This window comes from Heptranchias perlo, chromosome 2 (genome assembly GCF_035084215.1).
Source record: "Heptranchias perlo isolate sHepPer1 chromosome 2, sHepPer1.hap1, whole genome shotgun sequence".
NCBI lineage: Eukaryota > Metazoa > Chordata > Chondrichthyes > Hexanchiformes > Hexanchidae > Heptranchias > Heptranchias perlo.
Window position 1 is genome coordinate 82,283,012 of NC_090326.1, and position 14,267 is coordinate 82,297,278.

Sequence of the window (14,267 nt, forward strand, 5' to 3'; positions counted from 1 at the left end):
TTCTATATTCAGCCTGGTTCTCACTTGTATTATCAACCTGCCATCTGCCATATGCCCCTTTCTCTGCTTCATCTTACTCTCTATCTCTTTCGTCAACCAGAGAGCTCCGGCTCTGGTTGCCCTACCTTTCCCCCTCACGGGAATGTACCTAGACTGTACCCAAACCATCTCCTCTTTAAAGGCTGCACACTGTTCAATTACAGTTTTGCCTGCCAATCTTTGATTCCAATTTACCCGAACCAGATCCGTTCTCAACCCATTGAAATTGGCCCTCCTTCGATTAAGTATTTTTACTCTAGAGTGCTCCTTGTCCTTTTCCATAGCTAATCAAAACCTTATGATACTATGATCACTGTTCTCTAAAAATTCCCCTACTGACACTTGACCCACCTCATTCTCAGAACCAATCCAGCAATGCCTCCTTCCTTGTTGGGCCGGAAACATATTGGTCAAGAAAGTTCTCCTGAACACACTTCAGAAATTCTTCCCCCTCTCTGCCCTTTACATTATTACTATCCCAGTCTATATTAGGATAATTGAAGTCCCCCATTATCACTACTCTATAGCTTTTGCACCCCTCTGTAATTTCCCTGCAAATTTGCTCCTCTATATCCTTCCCACTAGTTGGTGGCCTATAGAATACACCCAGTAGTGTAATGGCACCTCTATTGTTTCTTAATTCTAACCAAATAGGCAGAGCCAATGACTAAGCAGAGTCAACACGGTTTTATGAAAGGGAAATCCTGTTTGACAAATCTATTAGAATTTTTTGAGGATGTAACTAGCAGGGTAGATAAGGGGGAACCGGTGCATGTAGTATATTTGGATTTTCAAAAGGCATTCAAAAGGTGCCATACAAAAGGTTGTTACACAAGATTAGGGCTCATGGGATTGGGGGTAATATATTAGCGTGGATTGAGGATTTGTTAAGGGACAGAAAACAGAGTGTAGGACGAAACGGGTCATTTTGAGGTTGGCAGGTTGTAACTATTGAGGTGCCGCAAGGATCAGCTGCTTACAATATATAGATCAATGACTTCGATGAGGGGACCGAGTTTGCTGATGATACAAAGCTAGGTGGGAAAGTAAGCTGTGAGGAGGATACAAAGAGTCTGCAAAGGGATATAGACAGGATACGTGAGTGGGCGAGAAGTGGTAGATGGAGTATAATGTGGGGAAATGTGAAATTATCCACTTTGGTAGGGAGAATAGAAAAGCAGAATATTTTTTAAAAGTTGAGAGATTAAGAAATGTTGATATTCAGGGGGATTTGGGTGTCCTTGTATCGAATAACAGAATGTTAACATGCAGGTATTACAAGCAATTAGGAAGGCAAATGGCATGTTAGCCTTTTTTGCAAGGGGGTTGGAGTTTTTTTTAAAATTCATTCATGGGATGTTGGCATCGCTGGCAAGGCCAGCATTTATTGCCCATCCCTAATTGGGTGGTGGTGAGCTGCCTTCTTGAACCGCTGCAGTCCGTGTGGTGAAGGTTCTCCCTCAGTGCTGTTAGGAAGGGTGTTCCAGGATTTTGACCCAGTGACGATGAAGGACCGGCGATATATTTCCAAGTCAGGATGATGTGTGACTTGGAGGGGAACGTGCAGGTGGTGGTGTTCCCATGTGCCTGCTGCTCTTGTCCTTCTAGGTGGCAGAGGTCACGAGTTTGGGGAGAGGTGGTGTTGAAGAAGCCTTGGCAAGTTGTTGCAGTGCATCTTGTAGATGGTACACACTACTCTAAGAGTAAGGAGGTCTTGCTGCAATTATATAGGACTCTGGTAAGACCACACCTGGAGTACTGTGTACAGTTTTGGACTCCTTACCTAAGGAAGGATATACTTGCCTTAAAGGGGATGCAACAAAGGTTCACTATATTGATTCCTAGGATGCAAGGGTTGTCCCATGAGGAGAGATTGAGTAGAATGGGTCAAAATTCCCTGGAGTTTAGAAGAATGTGAGGTGATCTCATTGAAATGTATAAAATTCCAAGAGGGCTTGACAAGGTAGATGCTTAGAGGCTGTTTGCCCTAACTGGATCGACCAGAACTAGGGGTCATAGTCTCAAGATAAGGACCGAGATGAGGAAACATTTTTTCACTCAGAAGGTTGTGAATCTTTGGAATTCTCTAACCCAGAAGGCTGTGGATGCTCAGTCATTGAGTATATTCAAGACTGAGATCGATTGTTTTTTTTGGACACTAAGGGAATCAAGGGATATGGGTATAGGGCGGGAATGTGGAGTCGAGATAGAAGGTCAGCCATGATCTTATTGAATGGCAGAGCAGACTCGAGGGACCGTATGGCCTACTCATTCTCCTATTTCTTATGTTCTTAAAAGCAAGGAAGTTACGCAAAACCTTTATAAACACTGGTTAGGCCTCAGCTGGAGAACTGTGTTCAATTCTGGGCACCACACTTTAGGAAGGATTTCAAGAACTTAGAGAGGGTGCAGCAAAGATTTACTAGGATGGTGCCAGAGATGAGGGACTTCAGTTATGTGGAGAGACTGGAAAAGCTGGGGTTGTTCTGCTTAGAACAGAGAAAGATAAGGGGAGATTTGATAGAGGTGTTCAAAATCGTGCACGGTCTTGACAGAGTAAATAAGGAGAAACTATCTCGAGTGGCAGAATGGTTGGTAACTAGAGGGCACAGATTTAAGGTGATTGGCAAAAGAGCCAGAGGCGACATGAGGAAACATTTTTTTATGCAGCGAGTTGTTATGATCCAGAATGCACTGCCTGAAAGGACGGTTGCAAACAATTTTACAACACCAAGTTATAGTCCAACAAATTTATTTTAAATTCCACAAGCTTTCGGAGGCTTCCTCCTTCCTCAGGTGAACGGTGTGGATCCCATAGTGTCCATCACCGGCATCTCCACATCATGGCTACCATCGAAAGGACGGTGGAAGCAGATTCAATAGTAACTTTCAAAAGGGAATTGGATAAATACTTCAAGGGAAAAAAATTTACAGGGCAATGGGGAAAGAGCAGGGGAATGGGACAGTTTGTTAGAGTCAAACATATCAGCCATTTTTGTCCTTTAGTAAACAGAAATGTGTCAGCCAGGGCTCATGGTTGTACTCTCACCTCTGAGATAGAAGGTTGTAGGTTAAAGTCCCACTCCAGAGACTTGAGCCCTATAATCTGAGTCAACACTCCCCAGTGCAGTAATGAGTGAGTGCTGCACTGTCAGAGGATTTCAGATGAAACATTAAACCGAGGCCCCATCTGCCCCCTCAGGTGGACGTAAAAGATCCCATGGCATCATTTGAAGAAGAGCAGGGGAGTTCTCCCAGTGTTTTGGTCAATTTGTATCCACATCGAACATCACTAAAACAGATTATCTGGTCATTGCCACATTGCTGTTTGTGGGACCTTGCTGTGTACAAATTTGCTCCCATGATTCCTACATTACAACAGTGACTACACTTCAAAAGTAGTTAATTGTCTGTAAAGCGCTTTGGGACATCCTCAGGTCATGCAAGGCGCTACACAAATGCAAGTTCTTTCTTTTCTTCTTTTATTCTCCAGGTGGATTCTTCAGTTAGGTGCTAAAGGAGGAATATATGAGCCCCTAAAGCTCATACAGTTCTATGCATTGAAATGGATGTGATTTTCTATGCCAGGTCAGAATGTTTCTCATATTTTAGCCCTTTAATTATTTCAAAACGGGACTTTTGATTAAACCATGCTGGAAGAAATAATAGTACAGATTCTTGTAACATTAAATCCCATTATCATGACAAAAACCACATGAGACAGTAAACACACATTGTGTAAACTTCCATATCAAATGGCCACTTTCATGCAAATGCCCAGCTTTTAGTGGTATGAAACTGCACTAAAATATATTTCTGTTAGACACCAATCTACTAACAAACTATTTCTCGATTCTGCATTGAATAGCGGGAACCAGCTGACAAAATAGTTTCCCTTTAATCCAGGCATAACAGAGAAACAGATATTTATACATATTACTTCTTAACCTAGTTTTTAAAAAGAATCTCAAGAACAAAGACATCTACCATCCCTTTCAAAGTGTAGAAAAAACAATGAATGGTGCTGATGATATTTCTTATTTTGAAAATAAAATAATTTTATAATTTGTGACAGTCATAACCATGGTGTCTGTAGGGATGAATGTGAACGTGCTGATTCATCCAATGTGTTTCATTGACTGTGTGTGTGGGGGGAGGTGGGGAGTGATATCAGTGAGTCCGGCGATGCAATATTGGCCCAGCCAAAGTCTTAGGTTTACGATTGGTCCCATGTGTTTCATTGACAGCTGTGCACCAATGAAGTAGAAGAACTGACTGCTGCCCAACAAATAAAGGATGGGCGGAGCAAGTATCGAAAACCTCAAAAAACAAGTTACAGGCTCAAATGCTTATTATCAGGACACTGACATTTTAAAATGTCATTGCTGCTTGACATGTAAGGACAATTTGAGAGGGCTGTTAAAAAAGCATATGGGATCCTTAATAATAGAGGCATAGTGCACAAAAGCAAGGAAGTTATGCTAAACCTTTATAAAACACTAGGCCTCAGCTGGAGCATTGTGTTCAATTCTGGGCACCACACTTTAAGAAGGACATCAAGGCCTTAGAGAGGGTGCAGAAGAGATTTACTAGAATGGTGCCAGGGATGAGGGACTTCAGTTACATGGAGAGACTGGAGAAACTGGAGTTGTTCTCCTTAGAGCAGAGAAGGTTAAGGGGAGATTTGATAGAGGTATTCAAAATCATGAACGCTTTTCATAGAGTAAATAAGGAGAAACCATTTCCAGTGGCAGAAGGGTCGGTAACCAGAGGGCACAGATTTAAGACTATTGGCAAAAGAGCCAGAGGCAACATGAGGAAACATTTTTTTTTTTACGCAGCGTGTTTTAATGATCTGGAATGCACTGCTTGAAAGGGTGGTGGAAGCAGATTCAATAGTAACTTTCAAATGGGAATTAGATAAATACTTGAAGGGAAAAGATTTTACAGGGCTACAGGAAAAGAGCAGGGTAATGGGACTAATTGGAAAGCACTTTCAAAGAGCTGGCACAGGCACGATGGGCCAAATGGCCTCCTCCCGTGCAGTACCTACTATGATGCTATGTCTGAACTATCTGAGAGGGGCAGAGACCTGGTTCTCTTATTTATAAAGCAGTCCCATGCACGACTTACAGGTGTGAGCTAGTGAGGTTTACTCAATTCCAATTTTTAATAAATTGGTCCATAATCCACATGGGATATGCCAGTATTTAAAAATTGAATAAATGTTCTCCTATATAAAATATGAATATATATGGCTGTTTAATACACTAATTTCAATTTATGTGGCATTTGGATTAATCTAAACAAACCTGTTTTGTAATAATTATAATGCAAAAGGAAATATTGAAAGAGACCCTGTCTTCATGGTGTCTGGTAATTTTATTTATACATGAACCACATTTTTGAATCGCATATGAGTGAAGTCATTGTGATGAAAATGTCTCATGGTCCCTTTTTGGTTTGTCTCCCTCCTCAAATAATAAGTTTGCCAAACACTTTTCCGTGACGACAATATCTTTTAAAATATTTTATCAAACTTAGTGCAATTTACCTGAAAATGGCTGATTTACAGTGAGGCATGAGCCAGCAAACCCACGCCAGATATAATTAATCCTTAGTTTTCTATATGTGGATTACTCCTGCATATTTAAATGGGTTTTCAGTTTTCCAGCAGGATAAAGTTGAACAATATCGTAAAGTGAACTTAACTTGGAAACAATAAAACACTGGAAAAAAGGTACAATAGAGCTAATGAGGGTGAATTTCCACAGTGGTTCTCTCGCTTGTCTGCCTTAACCTCAAGGGAAGCGCTGCAGAAACCCTGGGAAAAACGACATTTACACCAAAATTATGGTGAACCATCGGGCAAACCCCCCTCGTGGAACTTCATTCTAATAATACAATGGAATCAATCATATGGAATGTGCAACAAGTGAAGATAAACTAGCTGCATATAGGAAGCATGGGTACATTTTCCTCTTTAGTACCTGAGCATTAAGTATCACCTGGGTGGAGTGCACAAAAAAATGTGGTGGGCAGGATTACACGCTGTTAACAAAATCCGCCAGATTATCCTTCCATTGAAATTACAAAAATCTACCACTATGTCTCAACACTATGTGACCGTATATGTATGGTTCAACCACTGATAAGGATGAAAAATGTTTCATACCAACGGTTAGTGTGATTCATCAGTTATGAGCAGAAAGAATAAAACACGGCTAATCTAGCAGAGTGATCATACACTGGCGGAAAGCAGCAATGAAGGGTGGGCTCTGTCCGCTTTGGTAAGCATGAACAGATAAACTAAGAGAGTTCACTAATGAGGCAATCAGGTGCACGCTTGTGAAAGTATTTGAAAATTAAAGTTGGAAGGTGAAGTTCATGCATGGCTGGCAATGTAACTCCGATGTAACTCTCATTAAGTTCTCTATAATGTAAAGTTGTTTTGTATGGTACACAAAATACTTGAAAGTATAAGGTTGCAATAAATTTTCGCTAAAAGTTTTTTAATAAGGTTTCAACCAGTTCATCTATCTCCCCCCCCGTCTTTTCCATAGTGACCTTTACCCTCGCTTTTCCTAAAATCTGAGAACAGCCAATGTTGATGAAACATATAATGGCTCCTTTCCTGTGCAGTAAAGTCGGCTGTAAAGTCTGGTAATTAAGGTAACCAAGGAGGCTGAGCCCAGCAGGCTAATGGTGCACCAAACACGTTTATAACTTCAAACGATATCAAAGTCACAGGAATGGGCTCAGAGTTGAACTGGTTTGAATTAAGCTCACTTCCACACGCTCTGCCCAAAGAAAGCTCCAGCCTTCTGGATTTCATTAGAGCCAATTATCTTATCTTTTTCATCTCGGGCCTGACCCTAAGGCTGGCAGGCAGCTAGTCAGTATGTTTGTGTGGTTGCTTAAGAAAGCCTGTAGTCATTCAATGTCCCGAGGACCTGCTAATTAAAACACTTACCCCCTGCCTCTGATAATTAAATATGATAATAATGCTTGTCCAAATCATTTTCCTTATTCTTTCCATTAATTTTATTGTTTACCATATAAAACATTCTAAACTTATTTTTATGATTTATTCACACAGTATGATCACAAAGGACATATTGTTCATATTTTTAATTTCATATTTATTCTCCATTGCAGAACCCCTGATAAATTGTACAAATACCGGGGCTGTATAAATTCATAGGGCCCAATTTTAACCTTGTCCTCCCAATGGGAACGGGGCATGTGGGTGGTTAAAATGGCAGTTGGGCACTTCCCACTGCTTTCCTGATGCATTCGCACTCACCGCCATTTTGCCAGCATTTGGGCTGTCCGCGCAGGCAGACAGGGACCTCGTTAATATTTAAATGCCAAGGTCCGATGACGCTAGTCGGACCCAGACGCGATTTTAACTGATGATCGCGACAGTGATGGCCAGTGCCAGAAGCCACCAGTGAATGCTGGCAGTAAGCAGGAGCGGGGCCAGGAAAGGCCAATCAAAGTAAATATTAGGTTTCCTTGTGGACTGGACAGAGCAGGAGTGCTCCTCCAGGCCTCATAAGGAAACCTGCCCCAGGATTCTATCTCTTGACCACAATCGCCTCCGGACCCCACCTCCCCCACTACTTACCTCTGTGCTGGGGACTGTTCCTTTGGGTCCCTGACGGTGGCCTCCTGCTGTGCTAAATCCAGCTCATGAACACAAGCCTCCTCTCATTCCCGCTGGGTACGGGTGGGAGTCCATACTGGAAGACGGTACTGAGGCCCGGGAATTAAAATGGCCTGGGCATCAGGCTGGCGCATCATGGTGCTTCCTGCCCACTCCAGGCCCCACATGGCACACTCGTCCCAAGTTAAAATCAAGGCTAGAATGTTCAATTCAATTAAAGAATTGATCAAACCTCAAAATGATTGCTGAATCAATTTGCTGAACAAAATTATTGACCTGATGCCCCATTTGGTACATTCAAATGTATTGAAATTGCCCCTTTAAAATAATTTTTCCATAGAAAATAATGGCAACTTGAGAGGGCAACAGACCCCGAGGAGAACATTTCCTATGCTCACTACAACCATCCATTTGGTTTGAATGGGGGAAAAGTATTCAAACCCTTCTACTGATAATTAATTCTTCCTCCACATAGAAACATCCAAAGAGAAGTCAAACCATACTGCTGGAGGCCTAAAGTTATTAGCAGGATTAACTGTCTGAATATTAATGCATTGTCTAGTAGTCATAAGTGCACAATGTATTCTTGATCCCCAAAGAGCTATTCAATGCTCTTCATGCGCACATTGTAATGTGATATATTGGGGTCGATTTTCACCTTCACCGCCTGGATAGTTATCTGGCAGGGCGGATTGTATGCCCTTTATAAAACACGCTTTATTTTCATTCCATTGTGGTGGGTCATGTTGCTGAGATAGATTGAAGTGGGCTTTGGAGAGACTTGAGAATGAGGATGAGGATCATCGTGAAATTGATTTGCTGGGACACTGGAAGCCAATGGAGCTTGGCAGGATGTAGGCGATGGGAGAAATTTGTGCAGGATAGGATTTGGGGTGCGGAGTTCTAGATTAGCTGAAGTTTGAGAGAGTGGAGGTGGGAAGCTGCCAAGGAGACCATTAGATAAATTGATCCTCAAGATGATGAAATTGTAAATAAGACCTCAGCAATGCTGGGTGAAGTAATGGCATAAGCAGGTAATCTTCTGCAAGTGGAAGAAGGCAGTTCGTTTTTGATGTATTTTACAATGATTATATTCAATAATGTGACATCACTGTACTTAACAAGACTGTCATCGAGTGTTGCAAATACAACAATAACTTGCATTTATATGATGTGGAGATGCCGGTGATGGACTGGGGTTGGCAAATGTAAAGAATCTTACAACACCAGGTTATAGTCCAACAATTTTATTTGAAAATCACAAGCTTTCGGAGGCTTTCTCCTTCGTCAGGTGAATGACCAGACGAAGGATAAAGCCTCCGAAAGCTTGTGATTTTCAAATAAAATTGTTGGACTATAAACTAGTGTTGTAAGATTCTTTACATTTGCATTTATATAGCGCCTTTAACATAGTAAAACATTCCAAAACGCTTCACAGGAACGTTTTCAAACAAAATTTGAAACCGAGCCACGTAAGGAGATATTATGACAGGTGACCAAAAGCTTGGTCAAAGAGTTAGATTTTATGGACCGTCTTAAAAGGAGGAGAGAGATGTAGAGGAGAAGTTTAGGGAGGGAATTCCAGAGCTTAGTGCCAAAGTAGTTAAAGGCACGGCCGCCGATGATGGAGTGATGAAAATCGGGGATGTGCAAGAGGCCAGAATTGGAGAAGCGCAGAGATCACAGAGGGTTGTAGGGCCGGAGGTAGTTACAGAGATGGGGTGAGAGTTACGGGGTGAGGGTTACGGGGTGAGGCCATGGAGGGATCTGAAAACAAAGATGAGAATTTTAAAATCGAGGCGTTGCCAGACTGGGAGCCAATATAAACTCAAAGAATGCTGAGAGCAATTTATGGACGTCATCTAAAACCTGGGATTAAAGTAAAGCAGTGTATTCACAAATTTGTGCTTTTTAACACTATTGATATGTTTGTAACATTATTCGCCTGTAATGAGAAGAAAATCACTGTTATGGCTGCATTATCCAGGCAGGATGAACAAAGTGACATTACTACTGAGGAATATGCCCTCCACACGACCCATAGGTGGGTATAGTCAGAGAGTTATATCGCACATCTATTTTAATGTTTCAGTGGAATTATGACTAATATATATCACACTTGAATTATCAGGATGATCAAAATGCTTACATGCACAAAATATTTTATTTTTACAAAAATATCAACCACATCAACCTTTGCTGAAGTGACTTGAAAACAAATTGGTGACAATCCACCTCGGCTGTAAATGCAGCATATGCATTATGTTCAATTACAAATGTTGTTCCTTAGCTTATTCCTTCATAAGCACATTCTTAAAACTGAATCATAAACAAAATATAATCCTTGTATGTGTATGACAAAACATCATTCCCAGGCTTGATGCACTGTTTAATATATTTCATAATAATTTACCTAAGTACACCAATCGTTCAAGTGTCTGGATGATCAGGCATCCCTCAATTTGTGTTCTCTGTAAGAACATCAGCTTAATAACTGCACCAGTGACTAACTCATTTAATATTGTACATGCATATCTTGAATTATTAATTCATGGCATTTCCCAAGTTCCTAACAGTTCCTAGATGGTGATAAGTACTGTGGCTACAGAACAGAGGAAAAACACTGACTGGGAGCATGTGAACAGGCTATGACACACTTGAATGGTTTAGATAGCATCACACTCAATCATTCAAACCCTAAAAAAAATTACTGCCTGGATCATAGTCTCTCAAGTAGAGATTTTTTTTAATGTAATACAACAATCTAGCTATATCTTAGAATGTAAAACAAAAATCACTTTGCAGTGTTCTCACTGGATTTGTATCATTCATTATCCTAACCAACCACCATTCCAGACCCTGAGTTTCTACATATATGTATAGCTTTGTGTCGTGAAGCAGGAAGATTGGTTCTTACCAACATTATGATGTTAGACCAGGATTATAATGTGTTCAGCTGAGGGTTGTACTGAGAACCAATACACTTTTACAGAGGTTCTGTACACATTATGCTTAATATTGTATGAGGCAGCGCACAGTCAATCTTGTTTTCAAAGGGGGTTGAGACAAAACAACCTAGTAAACATCACTCAACATGGCCTGCAAAGATCCTGCCTGGCCAACCTCCTTGATTTCTTCGATGAAGCAACAACCCAAGTCAATTGTGGTAAACCCTATGACATTATGTACTAGGACTTCCAAAACACATTTGATAAAGTTCCAAATGAAAGATTATTAATTAAGCTCTAAGCTCTGGAGATTCAGGACAAAACATATGTTTGAATAAAAAACTGGCTGAAGGGCAGGAAACAATGGGTACCGGTTAGAGGAGTAATATCAGGGTAGGGGGAAGTATTGAGTAGGGTGCCCCAGGACTCAGTGTTGGGACAACTTCTGTTTCTAATTTACATCAATGATTTGGATTCTGAAACTCAATGCAAATTGGTCAAATTTACAAATGATACCAACCGAGGAGGGACAGTGGAATTCAAGTGGGCAGCTCAGAAACTACAGAATGAGCTAAACAAAATATGTGAGTGACTTGCACAACAGCAGATGAAATTTAATGCAGTCAAGTGTAAAGTATTGCACATAGAAAGGAAAAATGGGCAACATAAATACTTAATGAATGATGTTAAAATAGCTCAGGGTGAAGCTGAAAGAGACCTAGACTCGACACTTAACATGCCCAACCAATGCACAGCAGCAATCAACAAAGCCAATTGGGTGTTGAACTACATAGCCAAATCAGTAGAATACAAGTCAGAGGGAGTAGTGATCAAACTGCACAATGCTCTGGTTAGGCCACACCTTGAGTACTGTATCTTGTTCTTGCTACTGAGAAATAAGGGATGCAGTCAAGTGCTGCAGGCAGTGCAGAGAAGAGCCACAAGGCTGATCCCTGATGTCAAGGGGCTGAGTGTGAGTAAAGACTAGAGAGACATTCGTTTTTCAGTCTGGAAAGGAGTTGACTGAGAGGTGATCTATTAGATGTATATAAGATAGTAAATGGTATGAAAAAGGTTAATCTTGAATATTACTTCAAATTGAACAGTGGAAGTCGTAAAAGGTAACTTTACATCCGGATGGATGAATAAATATGGACCAAATCTAGTGATCTTATGAGGCACTTGCCAAACATTCAGTATCCCTTTTTATTGACTTTGATTGTAAGATCATTTAAATCTATTACTCGACCTTTTCCATCTCTCAAAACTATTCACTTAGAAACAGATTTAATTAAAAAGTTGAAGATGTTTGAAACCTTTTCAAAAGTTACTAATATGGGTAACCATCTCCAGTTTTGCTGTTTGGTCTAAGCATTGTAAGTAAAATTAATAAATATATTTGTTTAGAAATGAAAAATGTAACTATGAATAGTTTAGAAAGTCTGAAGTATATTAAAATACATCTGATGTGAATTTAAAATCAAACACACTTTTCCAATGTACTCTATGTGAAGCAATTTAAAAGAATACATTAGCTTTGAACTTGACCAAATATCTACCACGACAGGTGGGAACGCACCTGAAAGCTGTAAGGTATTCCACATCGCCCATAGGGGGATCAAGACCACCTGTCCAGGCGATATTCACAGTGAAGCCTTCACCGGGGCCGCTTCCAACCTGAAAACAGGACGGCACCAAGGAAGAAAAATATATATTTTCGGCAAAATAGCTTTGAAACCAACATCAAAGAACATGCCAAAATCAGCCAGACGATGCTTGACAAGCACTGGTTGGGGCCGTGCACTTGGTCTGTGCTGGGATACAGTCCCGGTGGACAATTTTGCAATCCACAGCAATTTAAAGTGCAACAGCGAAGAATGAGATAATTAGGAATAATCATGCAATGCAATTAGACCGGAACGATAAAAGAGGCCGAGGAGAAATGCAACCTACCTCGTCTGGGGCTCCACTACCAGGGAAGAAGTTTCCTTCATCATAACGGTGAAGGGAAATATAAAGCACGTTGGGGTCACTATAAAAGGCTTGCTGTGTACCGTTACCATGGTGAACATCCTAAAGGTGAAAGGAAACAAATGACAAATGTAATAACGTCCAGTCCTGCTTAAAGGTCACTTTTGCCTTCCCCCTCATCCTCCTTCTAAACTTCCTGAACCTTCAAACAAATTACTCCGTAATGTGCTCATTTTTTAAGCTTGTTTCTCCAGTCAGGAAACCACAGCAAACATGCCCTGGAGACTCCAGAAGAGCAGTCACTGAGAAATCCCAGCTCTTTTCTACATTTAGATATTTATACTCTGGGACTTTGTACTATTTGTCTCGGTGATGGAATCTAGCATCCTGCTTTATGCAAGAATTTTATGACTTATTAACTGCCAACAGTTCATAACCCCTCAGGGTCAATTAGCTGCTTGAATTAGCCTCTAAAGAAAGGCAAGTGTTAAATTACAAAAACTGTACTTTTTATTATAATCTGTGGGGCATAACAATTAAGTGAATTTCTAATCAACGGCAAGTTTAGTTTACAAAAGTAATGTTCGGTGAGATCTATTATGGCAAGTACAGTTATCCTGGAAGCTTCAGATAAACCAGTGCCAGATTTGCGAGGAAGTGACAATACTTGCAGAGGAAGTGATGTAAAATATAAGGTTAATAGAAGTTTCATTCCATTTACAGATTTGTCAGCTGTTGAAAGGTTTAGGCCAGTTCTTCATAATCACATTACACATACCCCTGATGATAGATTATTTGCAATTTTTCTTTCCCTGCCTAATTTTTCTAGCCTATTATGAAAAGTATGTTTTCCTAATGTAATCAATGTAATCTTGAAAGATTTCAGCTGTTAGGATTATTCCAATGACCCCAAACATTTACAAACATATTGAGGCAACTTGAAATGCCTTTAGGGTGGTATCCTTTATCTTGTAACTGGTCATAAATAAAGACTTTTGGTATGAAAGGTTTTTGTATTTTTTTTCAAGGATTGGGGCTCAGGATAGTGATGAAATGATTTATCACATGCAAAAAAGTTTCAGCTAGTTACAGGTGGAACTGATTATTATTCGATGCCAAACTTGATTTCCTCTGCATGCTTTTCACTGGCTAGCTTACCGCATCACCTTGTGAACTGTCAGGACAGTCAAATATATTTTCTCCATTTATCAATATTTAGTTCTCTTGAGTCTAATATAATTGCAACAATAACAAAAAGGGTCAGTATGCATTATGATTGAATTGAAACTTAAATATTTGATGGAGATGTACAGTTATTCTTTAATGGTAATAAGAGGTTTGCAACTCTACCCAGAGGATATTTGCTAATCCAAAAGGCCTGTATATCTTCACTTGCATAGTGTATTTAGTTGTGTACATTCCTAGTGATTCATGCAGATCAAGTATATTTTATTAACATATGATATGGTCATAGAATTTTGCCTTCCAACTACAAAGTAATTCTTTTACAATGTATGATGGCCACAGAAATTCCAGTAATTAACTACAGGTTATTTTTTGGCAAACTGCCAGCAGTTGTTAATCCTACATTGTGAATGTCAACAATAACAAAAATAATTTGTAATGACATAGTACCTTTA

The 14,267-nt window shown here is 40.1% G+C and overlaps 1 protein-coding gene across 7 annotated transcripts in view; it reads right to left on the minus strand.

The window, feature by feature from the left end:
• LOC137340905 (histone deacetylase 9-like) overlaps nucleotides 1-14,267 on the minus strand; it is a 641,963-nt gene that overhangs the window by 73,139 nt on the left and 554,557 nt on the right. For all 7 annotated transcript variants that reach the window (XM_068003748.1, XM_068003726.1, XM_068003718.1 and 4 more), the window contains 2 exons: nucleotides 12,610-12,729; nucleotides 12,236-12,333 (listed from right to left, as the gene is read on the minus strand). In XM_068003748.1, coding sequence (XP_067859849.1) covers nucleotides 12,236-12,333; nucleotides 12,610-12,729 — 218 coding nt within the window. The remainder of the gene's footprint in view (nucleotides 1-12,235; nucleotides 12,334-12,609; nucleotides 12,730-14,267) is intronic.